At 37.5% G+C, this 21,302-nt stretch overlaps 1 protein-coding gene across 2 annotated transcripts in view; it reads left to right on the top strand.

Moving 5' to 3' along the window:
* The window catches only part of Pkd2 (polycystin 2, transient receptor potential cation channel), an 82,249-nt gene that overhangs the window by 30,270 nt on the left and 30,677 nt on the right, over window positions 1-21,302 (top strand). For both annotated transcript variants that reach the window (XM_015499140.2, XM_048784849.1), the window contains exons 3-5: window positions 1-351; window positions 8,496-8,609; window positions 20,205-20,338. In XM_015499140.2, coding sequence (XP_015354626.1) covers window positions 84-351; window positions 8,496-8,609; window positions 20,205-20,338 — 516 coding nt within the window. In that variant the 5' untranslated portion in view covers window positions 1-83. The remainder of the gene's footprint in view (window positions 352-8,495; window positions 8,610-20,204; window positions 20,339-21,302) is intronic.

The following is a 21,302-nucleotide window of genomic DNA, read 5'->3' as shown; positions in this document are numbered from 1 at the left end:
GGCAGGCGTGGAGCCGCGATAACCCGGGCTTCGAGGCTGAGGAAGACGACGACGAAGAGGAGGTGGAAGGGGAAGAAGGGGGAATGGTGGTGGAGATGGACGTGGAGTGGCGCCCGGGCAGCCGGAGGTCAGCAGTCTCTTCCACTGTGAGCTCTGTGGGCGCCCGCGGCCGGGGGCTGAGTAGCTACCACGGATCTGGCCACCCGAACGGGAGGCGGCGCAGACGAGAGGACCAGGGTCCGCCGTGCCCTAGCCCGGTCGGCGGCGGGGACCCACTGCATCGCCACCTCCCCCTGGACGGGCAGCCGCCCCGCGTGGCCTGGGCTGAGAGGCTTTTTCGAGGGCTGCGAGGTAAGACCGCGACCCGCAGTGGCTGATGCACAAACCAGAGTTGCCACTAGCGGCCGGAGCTCTCGCCCTCGGCGGATAGCTGTCCAGGCCTCCACCTAGCGTTCCCCTCTAGGTCCCCGCCTCCTTTGGAAGCGCCTTCCCCACCTCTGCTAATTCTGCTGTATTTCCGGTACCCTTCGTGCAATTCCACTGAGCCGGTGTTGGTCAGAATTTATTGGGTTCCTCCCTCTTTAGGATATGTCCGCATGAGACATATCCTAAACAAGTGAGAACAAGTGAAAGACAAATTGGGTTTTCGTTGGGGGGGGGGGGGAAATGAAGATTCCAGTATAACTGATGATGGTTGCAATTTCATGTTTTCTTAATGTCACAAAATCCAGAACAAAATAAACTAGCTCCCTTGCCTGCTGTTCCTCCGGCGTTGATGTTCCATTATTCCCCCATTCCGTTCTGGAAAGAAAACAACACAGTGTTATCCAAATTATGGGAGGGGTGTCATTAGGTTGTCATCGATGTTGTTTTGATGATGTGTGTATCACAATTTGGGGAGGAGTTGTTGAGAACACCATAAATAGAATAAAAATAATGTCTATGATAGTAGATGTTTGGGCCATTTCTAGTTCTAGTCATTTTTCTAAAACAGTTGCAAAGAACAGATTACATTGCTTAAAAAAAAAGTGTTTTTAAATAACAATGTTCCTTGGAATTCCAACAAAATGATGAAATCTTCAGATGCCACTTGATAAATGTGTCTGACTTGGGTGCACTCAAAAGGCAGGAGAGGAGTTTTCAAATTATCTGGTGCCTACTAAGAGGACACAGATTTTTATAGTAGCAAGTGAGATCCTGTTTTATAAATTTTTGTAAGACGCATCCTTGGAAAAGTGTTGCATTGACTCTTACCACCAAATTATTTTAATATCCATCTTTACAAGTTTCCATTCTCAGTTTTTTGGAAACCCTCCCTACATTTCCCTGTCAATTTTGGAAATGGTTCACAAAAACTCTACAGATATTGTTATAGCAGTGTAATTAAGACAGGTCAGGCCTACATTGGAGTCCCAGTTCTGCTACTTGTTGGCTATGTAACCTTGAACAAGTTTGACCTCTTTGACTCTTAAATTTTGCATCTGTTAAAAAAGAAAAGAGATAATCATAGTACTTCTTGATTTGTTGGAAGAATTAAATGAGATATCCAAAATGGGAAGGAAGCCTTTGCCATATTGTGAGTGCTTTATAAATATTATAAATTGTGTTTCTTTTATGTGTGTGCTTATACTAGTTTATTTGATTCAGGATATTTGATTGAGGGTATTTGGTTAAGGATATGATGGAGAACAAAAGATAGTTTTTGATAACCTAAATGAGCATGTTAGTAAAGCACTAGTAGTTTTTAAGGATCAAAATTATATCAAAATTAATTAGATATTATTTTATACTATGTAAAATGTGATTTTAAAAAGTCAGTGAAGTGAGAGAGAAGTTTAAGTTAATAAATACTAATAAGTCACGTGATCTTTTAAAACTCAGATTATTTAATAAAACAACCTTTCACTAAACTCAATAATGGAATATAATAAAATGAAATATGTATTTTTATTTGAGGATATATACACATTTATTTCTTTTGAAGAAAAATTTGAGGGCTATTACAGTGAATACTAGTCAAACCATTTCAGTGGGAACTTCCACATAGCTGAACACATGGGACTTCTAGAGTGTGGTGTTCCTGGAAAGGACATGGAGGCTGTGCACCCCTTCCCAGTGGTAGGCCCTGTGAATCTGTTCATCTGTTTCCTTGGTAATATCAGTTATATTTAATTGATAAATATAAGAAGGAAAAAAATCCATCAGGGGTCTAACTTATAGGAGAGGAGACTCAAGCATAATTATTAATTATAGAAAATGTTTTAAATTTTGTTTTATTTCTGTTAGGGAGAGATATAGTTGGCATTCTTGTTGCTTACTAGATAAACAACTTGATAAATATCACCTAGTATGTAGTTAATCATGTGCTAGCAGCTAGGAAAGGAAATAAACCAGAGTGGTACATCACCATTTTCTTATGGAGAGAACCAAGAAATGCAAAATTAACAACCATAAATGGATTCCATTATTTTCCCCTCTCAGGATACGGATGATGGAAATCTTTTTTGTAATATGTAAGCAGTGCCCCAGGATCAGAAGAAAGTAACTTTTTGATTTTTAAAGGTAGGAGAAATTACTGGAGCTTGGAGTGGTCAGGAGATTGTCTGGAGTTCTCCCGCCTTTTTGACTTTAAACAAGCTTCAGCATACTTGGTTGTTGTTTAATGACATGAATCTGAGATGGACAGCAAATGGTCCTTCCTGCTCCTTGGACAGTAGATAGATCTGTCTTTCTAGTAGAACATGGTGAGCGAAGAAGTGCTGAGAGCTGGTTGTGGGATACATTGTATCTAAACAAGGATTGAGAATGTCTTCCTAAATATTAAGAAGCAACTGAAGATTTCTGAGTAGGAGCAGAACATGCTGATAAGAGCTAGGAGTCAGCAGCTTGGAGAGCAGGAGAACTTGTATTTCAGGAGAACTTGAAAAGGGAGACACCAAGCGAGGAGACTGAGTAGGAAGTAGCCAGGGTGAAGGCGCTGAAAATGTGGACCAGGGGCAGCAAAGGATGGCTGGAAGATACAGGCAGTGCCCCAGACTAAGAGAGATTCCCAACAATCTTCTTTACTCTTTATTTATATATTTTAAAACTTTTCTTAGTATAAAGGTAAAATGTGGCACTCTCTTTGAGTTATCATATAGTCTGGATTTCTAAAGTCGAATGATTTATGATTGTATTAACTTGCTAAAGTCAGTTTTTTCTTGTTATTTTAAATATGTATTCTTGGGCTATTTTGGTTCCTAAGAAATTACAAAATATATGTTAAATATTTCTTATCTGAAATACTTGGACCAAGAAGTATTTTAGATTCTGGATTTTTTTTTTCAGATTTTGAAATCTTTACATATACAATGAGATATCTTGGGGCAGGAACCCAAGACTAAAGATGACATATATGTTCCATATATACCTTATATGCATAGTCTGTAAGTAATTTTATACAATATGTTAGTGCACTTGCATTTTAACTATGATATATCAAATGAATTCAGGAGTAGAGTTTTCCATTTGAGGGATCAAGGTGGTGCTCAAAGGATTTCAGATTTTGGAACATTTTGAATTTCAAATTTTTGCATTAGGAATGTTCAACTAGTCACATTGGTCAGGGTGAGCTAAGTTACTATAAGGAATAAACACCTTTTTTTCCCATTTGGTGGCCTGAAGAACTAAAGTTGATTTCTTATCCTCATTACATTCTAAGGAGGGTGTCCAGGTTAGTGGCAGCTCTCCTCCATGGGGTTATTCGGGGACATAGGCTCCTTCTTTCATGTGGCTTTGCCAGGGCCCTGTCATGATATCCATGACCAAAGCTGGATATCCAGGTTCTTGTGACAAGAGCATAAAGATGGCTTGTCACTGCTGTTGACTTAAAGGCTTCATCCTGGAAATGGTCCCCATAACCCCCACTTACGCTCCATTGGCAAAGTTCATAATCACATAGCAAAGGATACCAGCAAAAGAGGTTGGGAAGTATGATAATAGCCACTTGTCTAGAGGGAAGAAATGGATTTGGTTAGACAGCTAGCAGTCTCTGCTATATTGGTGCTAGGGCTCAAGTGAAATATTAGGTGTACTCTTCTAAAGGAATCAGACCCTGATATTGAAATTGGTCTGCTTTTTGTATTTGATAGTGACTTTGCTGTACTCTTATGTGTACTGTGCTGTACTCTTGATTTTCCCTGCCTTTCCTTTTGATATCTTTAGGGGAGAATATTCACAGTGATTAAGACTTAAAAAAGATCTGAACTTGGCTGTAGTTGATGGTACTAAACCAGAACAATAAACATGGAACCCACTATTCTTTGTTGCATTTCATGAGAATTCATCTAATTTTCTTAAGGCTTCAGAATTCAGTCTTATTTCATCAACAGCAGTGCATTGTTCTAAATTGGAAGCCTTCAACCTTCAGCCTGGGTTCAAGGGCAGTTTTGTCCTTCAGGGGTCTTTGGCAGGTTCCCAGTACAATTTTTGTTTTTTTTTAAATCAGGGTGTGAGGTGTGTGTTTGTGAGGGGCACTCCTGGTATCTCTGGGTAGAGGGCAAAGATTCTACTAAACATTCTACAATGCACATATGGTCCCCCGCTCCTACCACAGTGCATTATCTCCTGCCCCAAATGTCAAGAGCGTAGAGGTTGAGAAGCCTTGCTGAAAGTTGATAAATTGAATAATAATAATCCATTCTTCACTGTGTTCCAGGTACTGTGTTGAACTCTTTATTATGTACATACTTTGATTTTATCCTCAGGACAACCCTGTGAGGCAAGTACTATCATCACCACCATTTTACGGATGAGGTTAGATCACTTGCCCAGTGTCACAACTATTAAATGCTTGAATCAGGATTTAATTCCAAGCATTGGACCCCAAAGGTGTTATTATCCACTATAGTATATCCTTGGAATGCCCGAACATAACTTCAGCCATCCATTCTCCTTACAAATGTGAATTCATTAGAATATTCCAGATAAATTTGCATATCCAAATTCTTGATCTAGAGAGTAAGAGAGCCTGCCTTTCTTTAAAAAAATGGCATATATAACAGAAAAATATTGTTTTAACCATTTTTAAGGCATTTTATTTTATTTTTGTATTTGTAGTTGCTAATGGATCTTTATTTTTTATTTATATGCAGTGCTGAGAATCGAACGCAGTACCTCACACATGCTAGGCAAGCCCTTTGCCACTGAGCCACAACTACAGCTGCTGTTTTAACCATTTTTGAATGCATAATTCTGTGGCATTTAAGTAAATTCATAACATAATGAATGTACTTTACTTTTATTATTTCCAGAACTTTGTCATCATCCCACAGAACCCTTGTATTCATTTAACACTGACTCCCTATTCCTGCTTACCCCAAATTCTGATAGCCTCTATTCTATTTTCTGCCTCTATGAAATTCTCAATCCATATCTATCTAATATAATAAGTGAAATCAAACAATATTTGTCCTTTTGCATTGGCTTATTTCACTTAGCATAATGTTCTCAAGGTACATCCATGTAGCGGCACTTCATTCCTTGTAATGAATGAATTGTGTCCCATTGTATGTCTATACCATGTTTTGTTTATCCTTTCCTTAGTTAGTAAACATGGTTCTCCTCCAACCACCCCCCCACCCTTTGGCTACTGTTACTTTCCCTTATTTTTAACTCAGACTTTATCGCTTCCTTTTCCTCTTTTGTTTGCACCATGATTTTGAACAAATGAGGGTTTGTATTTTCATTACCTGGGGGGATTCTTTTGAGGGCAGTTTGCTCCTCTTTGGAGATTGTTAAGGTTATGCTAGTAACAGAATTCATGCAATCAATGGTCATATTTTGAGAATCCCTTTTATGGTAGGTCTTAGGGATACAGAAAAAATAGCACCAGGACCCAACTTTTTAAACTTTTTATCACCTCTACTACCCCTACTCAGAGTTGAGTAGGGGTAGTAGAGGTGATAATAGGTCCAAGGGATAGAAGAACCCAAAGAAGAGGGGGCTAGTTCTGCCTGAGGAGGTCAGAGACTTCCAGAGTGGGTCAAATTTGAGCTACATTTTGAAAGTATGAGGTGGAAATTCAGGGAGGGAACCATCGAGGGAGCAGGACCAAGCAAACCTGCAGCTAACTTTATGGAATTGGAACTTTTTCCAGTAGGCAGTTGGAAGACAGAGAGGATGGGGTGAGGTGGATGGTTCTGAACCCCAGGTCAGGAGCAGGCTGATGGGGAGAGGTGACTAAGGCCACAACCAGACACATGAGGATGGAAGAAAGAGGTTGTCAGGACTGTGGAACAGCTCCATGTGAGGGCTAAGAGGAGGGCCTATTTCTGACTTGATGCAATTAACCCAGACAAGAAAACTAGGTTTCTAGAGAAAGAAAAGAAAAATCTTTTGGGCCATAGAAGTCTAAGCCACCTATGGAATGTACAATTCAAGTTCCCCTATTTTGGATAAGAGTTACATACTTAACTGTTCTTACTTTATCAGTGATATTAAACAAGAAAAATAGTTGACTGCAGGACAATTATTTTACCTATTTGTGGATGTAGTCACTTCTCACCCATCAGAATGTAAAGTAGATCCTATATGTATGTACACACACACACACACACACACACACACACACAAACACACACTGAGTGAGAAAATGGAATGAAAATGTTAAAACCCATAAATATTTGAGGAGGTAGGTAGAATAGTTTAGAAAAAGTAAAAAACACTTAATAATTGATCATATAAAAATATAAGTAAGGGGACTTGTTTCTTTCTTAGAAATGCCTCATTTAAGGGCCAGAATTAAATTGCCATAGGTTATTGCAAATTTAGCTTGAATAAAATTTGATAGAAATCTGTTTTTTTTTCCATTTAAAGGCCAACAACACCATCTGTGAATATTAAGAATGATTCCTATTGTTTACATGTGGTTATCTGTCAACCATGGGAAAGAATGAAATCCCTGACCAAGTAGGGCAAGGTAACAGCCCTTCCTGATGCCAAGGAGACTACAGTCTTTACTCACATGACTATTTTAGACTGGGGCTCCAAAAGAAGTCTACCAAAAGAAATGGTGTGGTTGTATCCGGGACTACTGAGCTTAATCCTTGGCTGCTTCTGTTATTCCAAGTTGTAATTTTCCATGTCATTTAAATTTGTAATAATTCTTTAATATGATAGAGTTTCAATGAACAAACATTCTGCTTGCTGCATTTCTTTTGAGTGAGTAATTTTTGACGACTACCAGATCTTGGCAGAAGCAAACCTGGTCATAAGTTATGCTCCATTTTCATAGTGGTAAAACCTGTGATGTGTAACACAGTGTCTTTCAATTCAGATGCTGATTTTCCTAAAGGAAATTGGGGAGAAATAAAGGAAAGGAAAGGAAAGCATATACTCAAATTTAAGAGTACAACTAATATATTATCCTAAGATAATACTAATGATGAAGTCATTTCTTCACAGTGAAAGATTCTATACAAAATTTCCCTCTGTTCTGAATGGCTTGATTGTAGTTTAAGTGCCATGTGAATTTCAATTATTGAAGGAGGTAAGGTCTGTAGAATAAAAGCATGAGGGGACATGTAAGGATTATTAACAACCAACCTAATTCATCAGAAAGGATTGAGAAGTTTGTCTTTTCTGGAAAACATTAAGGTTCTTCCAAGAAACTAGTAATGTGACTTGACCACACTGTTCATTAACAGGGGTTTGGATGGCCACCATGTCTGTCTGCTGGCAGAATCCAAAACTGTGGTAACTCTCTCCAGCAAGCTCATGGAGGGTTATGTCATCTTTACGTAGCCATCCCAACACTTTTTCCATCTGCTAAAATGTAGAACATAATTGCTGATTTTACTTTTTCTTCAGTGGGGCGGGTAGGGGATGAACTGTTGCTTTTAATTTAAAAAGCATATGTTAATTGGCATTTTAAAAATCGGCTAAGCTAATCAGGCACCATGGAGTTTCTTAAAGGACAAAGATGAGCACAGAGTAGCTTTTCTGCCAGCGCGTTAGATGCTTGATGGGTGTTTCCAACTTGAATTGATGTACCAACCAGAAATTCTTTTCACTGGGGTGACCTTAAAAGTCATTAGCAATGTAGTCCTTTATCTACTTAGCTGGGTTTAGTAGTCAGATACCAGGTTGTATTTTTTTCTGAAATAGAAAGAGCTGTGAGTTGTGCACAATTGCTTAATCTCCTCTTTGAAATTGCCCTCGTTTCCTGTCTTAAATTTTTACTGAAATATTTGCTAATGGTCTTGGGAGTTGAGAAGATGATTGAATTGTTGCCTCATGTTTTGCACATTCAGGAGAACAGGAGAAGATCTGAAATAAAAGCTACTCCTGCTAAACCCAGCTTCCTAATCACATTCAGAGATTGCTAAAGTGTTCATATTTATAAATGAGAACTCCCCGTACAGATTATACTATTTATTTCATGTTTTTCCCTTTTGTCATTCATAACATTTCTTAAATAAAATGACATCTTCTTTTTTTCCATTATTATTTTAAAGGTCTCTGGGGAACAAGACTCATGGAGGAAAGCAACACTAACCGAGAGAAATACCTTAAAAGTGTTTTACGGGAACTGGTCACATACCTCCTTTTTCTCATAGTCTTGTGCATCTGTAAGTAGTCTCTTAGCTTCCACTAATGGAAAAGTTTTGAAAATGTTTGACCTGTCAAAATTAATTAAAAAGAAGTATGTAGGCACTGGAAGCATGTTGGCTCGAGCCAAGAGTTCTCATTTGCTTTGTTTTCAATACTGATTTAGAATTGGGTAAACTCTTTTCTATCCTCTAGAAAGCACAGATTAAAAATCAGCATATCTGACTGGCCAGTTCATTGTCAGTTGTGGTCTTTTTTTTGTTTGTTTTTAATGAGAAGCATGGAGTCACTTGCCAAACCTGAAGAACCCAAGTTAAATGGTTTTAACATTAGATTTCATAGCAATGAATATAGTATCATCACTATTATGAGATCAGTGAATATGAAGTCTTCTGTTTCAGAAGAATGACTTTCCAATTTTAACTTTCAGGAAACGCAAATAATGTTACCTGGTATTATTTTGATATACATTTAAAAGTCCCTTCTTTTGGATTTGGATATGCTGTGTCAGTGTTTCATACCAATTCTTTATTTTTTCCAAATCTTCAATAATTGCTTCACTTTAACCCAAGGAAACTTGTGCAGGCCCCTCCCACTCTCCCCACTACCATAATTCTGTTTCCATGCTTTCAGCTATTTTAGATTTCTCATGTAAGAAACATGAGATTGTTGTATAAAACATCCTAGAAATAAAAGCTAAAAACTCGAATAATCTATATATTACATTAAAAATTGCAAAGCAAGAGATGCTATCTTAAACTTTTATGCCCCAAGCTGCTAGAAACTTTTATGATCTAAGCTGTTTTTACTAGGACTAGTAAGCTTCTAACAAGTTTTACCGGGGAATGTCTTCTTTTTATATTTCCTAAGACTTTACCTACCCAAGTGGAAATTTAAGAAAGAAATGAAGTTTTTTTTAAGCTAAAACCTCTGTATGTATGAAAAACATCATCTTCTTGGTTTTTTCACACTAAGTTTCTGAAGTTTAGTTTTAAAATATTTGTTTAGGAAGAAATGTCTCATGCTTTTAAAAATGATTTTAGTCCTTTTTTTGTTTTTAAAGAAACTCATGATACTTTATTTTTTTTAAGAAAAAAGCTTTATTGAAGTATAAGTTACAAAGCTTTATTGAAGTATAATTTAACTCATCCATTTAAATATCAAATGCATGTATTTCTTTTTATAAATGTACAGAGTTGTGCAACCCTCAAATTCAATTTTAGAACATTTCCATCATCTCAAAAATATCCCCCAAACTTCCCTCTGTTGGTTGCATTTGGCAGAAAGCCCCTTTATCCTTCAAATGCTTCTGCTAACCATTACTTAGCTTTTGGTTTGCAGCATTCTACTGACTTTATTTCTTAATTTTTTTGAGGGGTTTTTGAAAGGACTTGTTTGGTTTTTATGTCTTTGACTCATTACTCTACCCCCTTAATTCTATTCATGAATTTGGCCATGTTAGATTCCTCATGTAAGTGATTATGAGATTATTTTATAAAACATGTTATCTAAGAAAGAAATGCTAAGATGCTAGAATAATCTATATATTACATTAAACATTGCAAAATGAGAGAAGACATATTTTAAACTCTTGTATTCTAAGCCAGTAGAGCTTAGAGTACTGAGGTTGAATTTGTTTCCTGCATGGAATGATGTTTAAATACTAAACTGCAGTGGCCTAAAATATTAACAGGTTGATTAGAATTATTAAACTTTTTCAAGCATTACCTATGCACACATATTTCTTAAGCAAAATAGGCCTTCCCTATAAGTAAATCTAGAATTATAGAAACTGCCTAAACATTAGAACTGCCAAGAAAATTTAAAAAAAGAAAAAGAAAGAAAGAAATTACAGTTGGCCAAGATCCACTAACCCACCTTCCAAGATATGAGTTTTCAGATGCATCGGTAAGTTTGGGAAATAGGTCAGATAAATAAACGGAAGAGTTTAGAAAACCTGTTTGCAGTCACATAACAAATTAGTGTTTCTTACTTATTTTAGAATTTTTATGTTCTTAGTTTGTTCTTTTTTACCCTAATTATACTTTTCCTTTGTTCAGAATCCTACATATTTTAATAAGCATAGTTTTATTTTTAGAATATTTTATCATCTCTGGTTAAGATCGGATCTTAGTAGCCATATGGTCAAACTTCCATTGAATGTTAAAATTTCCCCTGCACCATCCCTTCTGAATGGCCATCATCCTGCCTCTGATTGAGGAAGAGGCTAGGTTAAAAGATGGATATTTTGGAACTAGTTTATTTTTCTGTGGCTAAGTTACGGAGTTCTTCCTTCTATCAAGCCAAAGACTTACCTCTGTGACTCTTTCTCCTAGTTCCACCCTCCAAACCCACTGATGCCAAATTCCTTTTCTATGTCTCTTCCAATCCAGCCCTTTGGATGTCTGCAGGCAGACATCCAATCTCTCTGAAGTCTTCTCCAGGATTAAGCTTTCTGGTTTGTTCAACTATTGATCCTGTGATTGTATACATGCTTTTGAGGAACTCACACCATGGTAACTCCTAGTAGCATGTGTTCTGTTCTTCAGAGTCCCTCACTATGGATATTGGGGCCGTGAGCTTCTTCCTCCAGATACTGCATTGCCTTCATGCACCCTATCATCCTATTTAGAAGGTTGCTTCATTTATCAATGATTCTCTAGTCTCTTCACCCAAAATCATAAAGCTCTATGTCTTCTGATTAGTATTTGAGGGTTTCCCTTTTAGCTTGTTTTTTTTTAATCTCATTAGGTTCTGCTCATTATTCCAGTTTTTTGAAATTATTTATATTTATTCATCTCACATATCACCTTTATTTCAGCTTCACAGTAACAGCCGAGTTATCCTTCATGTTCTTATACTTGTAGATTGATAAGTCAAAAAAGATTGACCTATGAACATCAGTCCATTAATCAATACCCTTTAGATGAAGTTCACTCATTGCATTATCATCCAGCTCAGTATTCATAAATAGGTTAATGGTTTTTGACTTCTTATTGCCTATCTGAATAACTCTACCATTCCTCTATCTATCAGCTATTGACTAAATTGAAAAATGAGGATTACCAGGCATGATTCAGCCCTAATAAAGCCTTACTGTCTTCTAATGATGGAATTGTTCAGAAACCATCTTTTAAATCACTAATCCTAACATTTTGCTATTAATATCAAATGATTATGAATTTTCAAAATTATTACTTTGTATGCAAATGAGATCATATGCTTAACTCTATGTATGTCTGCATATTTGCATGTTCAAAGCTCTTTTGCTTCATAAAGATCTGAGTTCCAGTTCTACCACTGAGATGCTAGGTAAACCTGAGTGAATTATTTAATGTTTCTGAACATTTGTTTCTTCATCTGTAAAATACTTGTTTTGAAGATTAGAAATAATACATGAAAAGTTATCAGGATACTATCTCTCATACAACAGCAATGAGAAGTAAATCTCTAAATCATTAAAAACATCAGAATGACCAAATTAGTGGGTTCTAAGAACTATAAGTTGTAATTATTTGAGCCCAAATTCCCAATTCCTTTGGAGTAGCTAAATGCCCATTAAGAGCTTATGTTTCACCTTAACATGTTAGTTATTTTTCTCTTAGGATTTATTCTTAGTTTAAACCTGAGGTTGATATGAATTCATGATCAAAGTACTTATCAATATATATGGGTTACTATTTTAAATAATAATGGTATCTCACTTATGTGAGTTAGATGCTGGCTGAAATTATAGGAAGGAATAAGGAGTATTTCCACAGATTTTTGCAAAAATCTTTTTTTTTCAGCCTCTATGATAAAAATACATTTGTCTTTTCCTTTTTCTATTCTCTTTACTCATCTACAAAGTTGTTCAACCTCTTAACTGTGGATATAATAATGAAAATTAAAAATCTAGTTGAATCAGTATCATAGAAATACAGTATTTCTGTAAGTCAAATTAAAATGCAGAAAAATTGCAAAGACTATGTACAAGGAATATGACAAACTATTAATATTTTAATAAATTTTAAAGTCAGAAACCACTGGGAAAAACAGTAGACTTCTGTAATCATATGCAGGAGAAAAAACATAACTTTTTTCACAGAGTGGAATATGTAATCCATTTATGTGGGAAGTCTTTGACTTTAAACCCACTGGTGTGCAAAGAAGTAATAAAAATGAAAGAATGAGCAACAAAAGTCACAGTAAAATCTGATATGTCCTAGGAAAGGAGGAGCTCTTTTAAGAAGAAATATGTCCTCCATTTTTTTTTTTTATATTAGAAGGTGACTTTATTTTGTGTTCTAAAAAAAGAAAGGAATATTTCATTTTACTTGTAAAGGACTGCAAGGATGCTATAGATAGTTTGCCTGATTTGCAGCAAGTCCACACAGATTGAATTGCTGATAACTAGGTTCATTGAAGTCAAGGTCAGTGGCTTATGGCCATACCAGTGAGACACTGCTTCCATTTCTGGTGACAAACATTCTAATAGCTTTCCATGTAGTTTTCCAAAATGGAAACATCACAGGTCACAATCTGAACATCACAGGCCACAGTCCCTGGGAAGTAACTGTTAAAGCCTTTGATGGTGGCTGGAAGACTTCTTGTCCTTTCTGGTAAATGACTAGACAAAAATTCAACTTTACAATGACAAGAAAGCAAAGATGTATAGAAATGACTTTAATCATGACCTTTTTTCCACTTGGCATACCTTTTCATCTTTCTGGTGATGCACATTGTAAATTTTCGTCTTGTTTTGAAATAGAACAAGCAAAATGCTAGTCTAGCACTGGTGTTCTCAAAAGCTTCTGTGTCAACATCTTCTATCCCTTAAATATTTTCATTAGAACTTGTTATTTACCATTTTCTTTGAAATTTTAGCCCAAACTGGATTAAACATGGGAATTTGAATAACTTTATTTCATGAACTCTCTTGTTGATTCGGCAGTCTCTCTTCCACCTCTTAAAAGCCCTGTGCCAAGGTCACTGGGGATCTATTTATTGCCAAATTCTATGGGATCTTTTCAGTCTTTCTGGGATTTGGTCCCTTGACATTTAGCATTCTGGAATCTTCCTTCCCTTTTTTGACTTCTATAACTTCCTCTCTTCCAGTACTCTTCCTTGTCTTATTTACTTTCTTAGTTTTCTTTGTTCTGAAACGTGTAGGCAGAGTATTCTCTGTGACTAGTTTTCTCTTAGATGAATTTTCCCAAAGCAAAGCTTCAACTGGTACTGTTATATGGTGACTCCCAAGTCCTTCTATCCAGCTCCAGACCTCTCTAATGAGCTACTCATCTTGTGCCATATTCTACTAGACATCCCAATGGCATTTCTCACAGGCATCTTATCCCTAATAGTCCTAAACCTGTCTCATCACACCGCCCTTTCAAGCATGTTTCAGTCACGTTGTCTACCCAGGTGAACATTACTATCCTCTGTGAACACCTTAGCCAAAGCTCAAGAGGCATCCGAGACACCTGCCCTTACCTCTTCAGTATCTCTCAAATCTATCTTTTAAACATCAATCTTGTTCCTCTTTTAACCCTCTCTCCTGAATTATTCATTTTTCATTCATATGACTGTTTACTAAATTACAAACAGATTTAGGTTCTGCCCTTAAGTGTTGAGAGCCATCCATGGTTTGGAAGTGCATGGAGCCATCCTCATGGATAGAGACATCTGGTATCTGGGAATGATGCTCTAAAAGTGCACTTTATCTGGTCAATTGCCCAGGGAAAATGTGAATCTCTTTCCTGCTCTGCCATGGTCCACACAGTACCAGAGACAGGTGTGGCCTACCAACATGTCAATCAACCTGCTGACTGCAAGACATCTGGAAGCAAGACTCCACTCTTTAAACATATGCCTGCCTTTCATGTACACTTTAAATAAACCACCGGAGCCATTTTCCCTTTTTCTAGTTCCAGAACCCATGTGGACTAGATCTGGCCATAGTCTCTCCGATACTTAAGTTTAGTGATACGGAAGTTTAAAACTGGGAAAGAGGGTTCTCCTACAGGGAAGGTCTTTCTGAAGATTGAAGCAAGAGTGTGAGCCACCCAGATAAAGAGAGAACTTCATGAAGATTCTGAAGCAGGAAAAGACTCAGAGCATTCCAGAAGTTGAATAAAGCCAGTTACTGGACAATGCCATCTAATGAAGATGGAAAGTGATCATGGCCCAGACTCTATAAATTTTGTGGGCTTTCATTAGGGGCTAACAGTTTGAAGCCAGGACTTTAAAAGAGTTATACAGTTCATTTAAGTTTTAAGAAGATGACTGGATGCCAGGTGGAAGACAGTTTGGATGCATACCACTCTCCCTCTGTCTTGACTTTTAGGATTACCAGGCCCTGCCTCCAGGCATTAGTGCTTCTAGAACAGATTAATACAGTTGGATTTCCCAAGGGACAAGGTGTAATCACCTCATCTTTAAGATAAAATTTTAAATATTTAGATAATGGACCAGCATTTTACTCTATGGTCTTTGCTTACTTTTTTAGAACTTCCATTTCCTATAAATAATGGCACTTCAACCTCCTTAAGATTTGAGAGTCAAATTTTGACTCTCAAAAGGGTCTCCAGGTGTAAGGTTCCCTTCCTGTCAATCTAACTGCTGCTGTTAAAGAAAAACGATGCAGTATTTATCAAGACATGGTAAGGTAGACAGGACCATCATGGTGGGTATAGGTAAGGATGCTCTAAATGCAGCATGGGCACGTGGAATTTATAGCCAAGGAGCAGGGTGGGGAGTGAGGGAATAAAAAGTTCTTAAGAGGAAATAGCAGCATAAGGAGGATTCTGGCATATGATGGGCCAGAGCGACCAACTGCGGGAGCTGTAGGATGAGGAACCTGATCAGATACGGAGAATGAAAGTCTTGCTAAACAAATTTAGCAAATTTCTTTGCTGAAGCTGGACTTAACAAGGAAGTACATAGATGAGCCTAAGAGAAGGTTCAGGATCTTGACTGTAGTTTGACCAAGCAAAAAGTCTTTGTCAATCCTTACTCTTCAAGATCAGCTCAGGAGCCAGATCCAGAGAGAAGCCCCGGGCCACCTCTGTCATGCATCCTCAAATGGATTGGCAGACTGGCTCATGGTCCCTCACCCTCACAGGGAGGGAGGAAGCACACTGCAGTGCTGGCATGAAGGCTTCTCACTTACTGTTGACAGCTTTCCCATTTCCATTCTCCCTTTTGTTCACTAGTGCTTCTCATTCACTAATGCACAGAATATTCCCTACAAGTTGATGACAACTAAATCAGTTCAAGCCTAATAATTCTTTGATTTATGTACAGTGTTTGGCATTTCTTTATGATGGGTTTAGTTTCTAGAGTGCCTTGAAATATATGTTTTTATTATATCTTCAGCATATCCCTATAAGAAGATGGTATAATATGAAGTTAGCAAAAAAAGTTAAGCTTCCTGTGCAAAGTGGCCCCTTAACTTTGTGGCACGTGGCCTGGAATCCAGGACCAATATGTCTTAGTTCTACCATCTTTATATCTGGGACAATTACATTTTTATGGTATTTTGATTTCCTCTTTGGCCCACAACTAATTAAGGGAAAAAAACTTTTTAAATTGTTTCGTGACATAATATTATATGTTCATGCTTTATGCATCCTTTTGTTCATTTTCAGAATTTATAGTTTAAAAAAATGTTTTTCTGTTTGTTCTGAGGAGTTCATTTGTCTTGTGTTTTTCCTTAAAACTACAGAAATTTATTGCCTCAAGAGTTCTGAGGCAAAAAGTCTGGAATCAAAGTGTGGACAGGGCTCCCTCTGAACTGTGGGGGTCTTTGCTTGTCTCTTGTAGTCTTTGTGGTTGCTGCAGCTCTTGGCCTCCTAGGTATAGCTGCATTACTCCAACCCTCCATCTCCATGTGCCATTCTCCCTTTCTCTCTTTCTACACATGTCAGTGTCTTCAGAAGTGTGCCCAGTTGATTTTTAATTTGGGAGATTTACTGATGTTCTTTTTGTGGCCTAGCATATTACCAAGTTTGTAAATGTTCCACAAATACTTGAGGAACAATGGGAGTGATCTCTTTTGATTATACCTGGGTAACTCTTATCCAAAATACTTAGGACTAGAAGTGTTTGGGATTTGGGAGTAGATGTTGGTATATTTGCCTGTATGTAATGAGTCATCTTGAGGATGGGACCCATGTTTATATGTACTTTATACACATACCCTGAAAGTAATTTTATACAATATTTGTAATAATTCTGTTCGTGAAATAAAGGTTCATAGCATGGAATTTTCCCCTTGTAACATCATATCAAGCCCTCAAAAACTTACAGATTTTGGAACAAATTTAGATTTCAAATTTTTGAGTTACAGTTACTTTATGAAGTTTTATATTTGTATAGTGAGTCATGTGTTCAGTTCAGACACTCCATATGCCTAGATAATTTTCATCTACTTTCTCTGTCAAAGATTGAAAGATGTAAGGTTAAGTTTCTATGATTTTTGCTAATTCTTACACTACTTGCAAGTATCAGTTTGTATTTCTTGATGATTTGTTATTCAATACACATGAATTCATGATACTTAAATTATTGTGTATGGTATCATTTTCAATATACAATAACTTTATATGACTCAGTGTTCTCCTTATAATCTTCTTTGTCATATTCTTAATTCCACTTAATAACTTTAATAATATTTTGTCCCTTTTTTCTTTTCAACTCTATATTGAATGTTTCTTATAAAAATTTTATATATGCCTTTTTTTTTTCCTTTTTTAACCAATTATTTAAAACCTTGTTGTCTAGTAGAGGTTTAACCTATTTCAAAATTATTAGTTGTCCAAGATTCTAAGACACCAAGACCCATAGTCATGATCCCTAGAGCTAGATATTCAGAATGGAACATAGCTAAAACCCTGACCCAAATCATCTGACTCCAAATTCAGGGGTTGTTGAGCAGCCACCAACATGGACTCAGGCTGTGGCTCACTCCTGGAGTGTGTAAAACTGCCACTCAAAGACATCACATGACAGCTGGGTGTGGTGGTGCATGCCTGTAATCCCAGCTACTCCGGAGGCTGAGGCAGGAGCATTGCAAGTTAGAGATTGGGCTCAGCAACTTAGAAATACCCTGTATCAAAAAGTAAAGAGAGCTGTGGGTATAGTTCAGTGGTAGAGCAATCCTAGCTCCAATCCCCAGGACAGGGAGTTTAAAAAAAAAAAAAAAAAAAAAAAAGGAATATGTAGCAGTTCATTCTAGGGCCTGGTGCAAAAAAGGGGCTGACCTGATGAAAGGTCTGTTAAAATAATCATCCTTCAAAGTGAGAATGTGTTGTTTTCTTGGCTGTCCAGCAGTTGGTGCTACACAAGCAGGGGAAGCTTGCTTCCCTTTGAGTGAAGGTGTGGATGCCAATGTAAATCCTGAGAATTTCAAAGGCAAAACTCAATATTGGGTCTTACACACACGAGGAAAATGAAAGATAGGCATATTTAAAATCACTGGCCAAAATACTTAAATTTACACATAAAACTGGATCATATTTAGAATTCAGAAGGTTTAAGCTATCAAAATTCATTTTTAAAAGCAACGACAAACCCATAGGCAAAAAAAAAAAAAAATCCTTTCACAATATTCTTTATTCACTTATCCAAAGGAATTATAATTTCATGTTAACTAAAACCAATCAAGTTAATCATTTAGTTGGCTTTAGGAGCCTTCATTACTTACTCTTTCATGTTATCTTTGTCCCATTAATTGGCTCTGGATCCATAGAAGGCCTCTGCAGAGTGTATTGTACCTGTGTCTACCTCTTGGTGGTATCTGGGCAGACAGCAAACCCCCTGAAATGCTATAAACTCCTCTCCTGGAGGAAGAGGTCACCTGTTTGTCTTCATGTTTAGTACCTGTTCTGTCAGTGTTAATAGGTTAGAATTATAAACTTTTAACGAGGATCCAGTACATTTTGAATGGTAGCAACTCGGATAACACTCGGAGAAGACTGTTCTTATCCTTAGTACTTCAGGTCATAGGATAACAAGTGAGGGAGACTGACCAAGGGTCAGGAAATTATTCATACTTCTTTGATGTATTATTTAATTGTCCATATGTGTATATTTCTTGCTGATTGCTTGAGATGAGCTCGATTGTACTGAATCACTATTATCAATTCCTCTTGTTTAATAATCTGCATTTTTATATGCTGAAAAGGTGAAGAGGGCTATAGGAGAGATTGACTAAATAACATTGATTCCCAACATAATGTAAGTTTAATATACATTTTGTGAAGCCTGAAGATTATTATAAAGTCAGGTAAGTGTTAATCATCTGCTGGGTGTTCAGAGCTGTGTTCAAAAAAATATAACACATATTTTGTCCCCTTGAGGCTTTTTGTGAGCAAATTATGGGAAGTGTACCATATTGCACTTATAATAATTAGAACCCAATGTGAGACAATACTTCTTAAATTGCTGAAATTTGCAATAGATAGATTGTAGCAACCCAGACAGGGAGGAAGAATCACCATGATTGGACATTTGTTAAATGTCAGGCATGTAGTGCTAGATAAATCTTATTTTTGTGTAACTATCAGAAACTCTCATGGAATAGCTAATTATCCCATAATACAGAAGAGAAAACTGAAGCTCATGAAGTTTAAGCCACCTGCTCAGTGTGGATAGTAAGGAGCATGGCCAAGAGTCAAACCCTGATTTACATTGATCTCACAAGTTTATAAATTATTTTCCCACCTTTTCTAGACCATTCAGTGTGATCAGTGAGTGTTCATGGCAGGGCCAGTTTGGGTTAGGGTAGGTCTGTAACAGTGGGCCTCCAGGGAGAGAGATGGTGAAACAAGGTGATAATTCAAATTGAATGAAGAGGCTCTTTGAAGAGTTGTGGCAGCAGCAAGGGAATTAGCACTGGAGATGAGGCACTTTGGGGAAAGTTACCACCTCCAGGATGGAAGAGACTCTGGGAGGGAATGGCCTGGCAAAAACACAGTGTATCTGTGGGAGAAGATTCCACCAGAAGCTGTGGCCAAGATACAGGATCCTTTGCTAAATTGTATCAGGTGGTCAGAATGGAGTGTAAGAGTAGAGGAGAAAAACCCAGACCTCTGTCTCCTCTGACCTACCCGATGCAAAGGCTCACAGGTGATCCAGCAGTTCACAGAGGTCACCCTCAGGAACTGAGCAGAGAAAGAGAAATGGAAAGTTCATCTGAGAGAGCCAGAGAAGGGCCTGTCCATGTTATGCCCGTAGCTTGAGGAGCTTGGCACTGCTCCTTTTGAACTTGTGCACATCAGACTCACCAGCCTGTGGTCTGACACAGGAAGCTAAGGGAGATGACAAACTGGCACATTGGAAACCCCAAGCATCCAGTAAAATGATCTGATCTTAACTTGATGCTCAATGGTGAACCAATTTTGTTTCACAGTGGTCAATATTAATGTTAAATGTGTCTGATAAGCCAAAGATGTAGACATGTCCTAGAAGAATGATGTAAGAAGGAAGACAAATATAAAAAAAAGACCTAACATGAATGTTTGTCCATTCAAAATGTCCATCAACCAGACATAGTCCACCTGTGGAATCTGTAAGCTGTGCAAATGTGTGTGCAGGTTGCCTTGTGGGCTCATTTGGCTCTTTCTGTGTTCCAGTGACCTATGGCATGATGAGCTCCAATGTGTACTACTACACCCGGATAATGTCGCAGCTCTTCCTAGACACCCCATTGTCTAAAACAGAGAAAACGAACTTTAAAACTCTTTCTTCAATGGAGGACTTCTGGAAGGTATTTGCAAATAACTTTGAAAGTACATATTTTTGCCTTAACTTCGTTTATTTGGCCTCAGAATTTCACTGCATGTGTATCGTCAGGGCCTGCTGAGTGTTTACTACTTTGTGAGATGTTGTAAGTCATGGTGAGTTCTTCAAATCTACTGCTGCTACCTTCAAAGAAGGATAAAGTTAAGATTTATTGAGATCTTTGCAGATGCCTTATGCCACACTGGGTATTTCATACCTTCCTCATTTAATCCCCATGGTAATTTACAAGGTCAATACTGCTGTTATCCCCAGTTTGCAAATGAGATTCAGGTGTTTAAATGTGCAAGGTCACTTGGCTGGGGAATAAGAGACTTGTTCCTAGTATGACAGCCACTTTTCTGTGCCGGTTTATTATTCATTCAGCCATTCATGGTTCAGTAAACATTGAGAATCAGGAGAGCATTTTGGTTGCTCTGTGTTGCTTGGCTTTTGTGTTTTGTCTTTGTTGGTGATGACATGTATCCCCAGCTCTTGGGATGATGTTTAATACAAGGGAAGCATATTCTTTCAAAGGTTTGCCAATGTAAAATTCAACCCAGTCCCTTTCCTAGTGTCACAAATTCAACCATAGTAGCAGAGCATAAGCAAAAAGTTATATAGAACAAATTTTAAGCCAATCTGGGCAATATGGTGCTCAGTGTCTAAGAAAATCTGATGGAAATGGAAAGAAAATGATTGATTCTCCATGGTGAGATACTTTGTAAAATTCTGACTAACCTCTGGGTAAAAACTATGGATTTAAACATACAAAAAAAAAAAAAAAACCTGAGTCATGGGAATCTATTAATAAATAACAGTACTTGGCATCAAAAGCACATTTGTATAATATTAACATTTGCCCCCTCAGTGGAACTGGTAGCTATCTCTGCTGATCATCTGATAAAGATTACACGCTGAGAAGTGGCTAGATCTTTCTTCCCTTGGGGTGT

Source organism: Marmota marmota, unplaced genomic scaffold, assembly GCF_001458135.2.
Source record: "Marmota marmota marmota unplaced genomic scaffold, marMar, whole genome shotgun sequence".
Taxonomy (NCBI): Eukaryota; Metazoa; Chordata; class Mammalia; order Rodentia; family Sciuridae; genus Marmota; species Marmota marmota.
The sequence above is the reverse complement of the archived record's forward strand: the minus strand, read 5'-3'. Positions and strand labels throughout refer to the sequence as shown.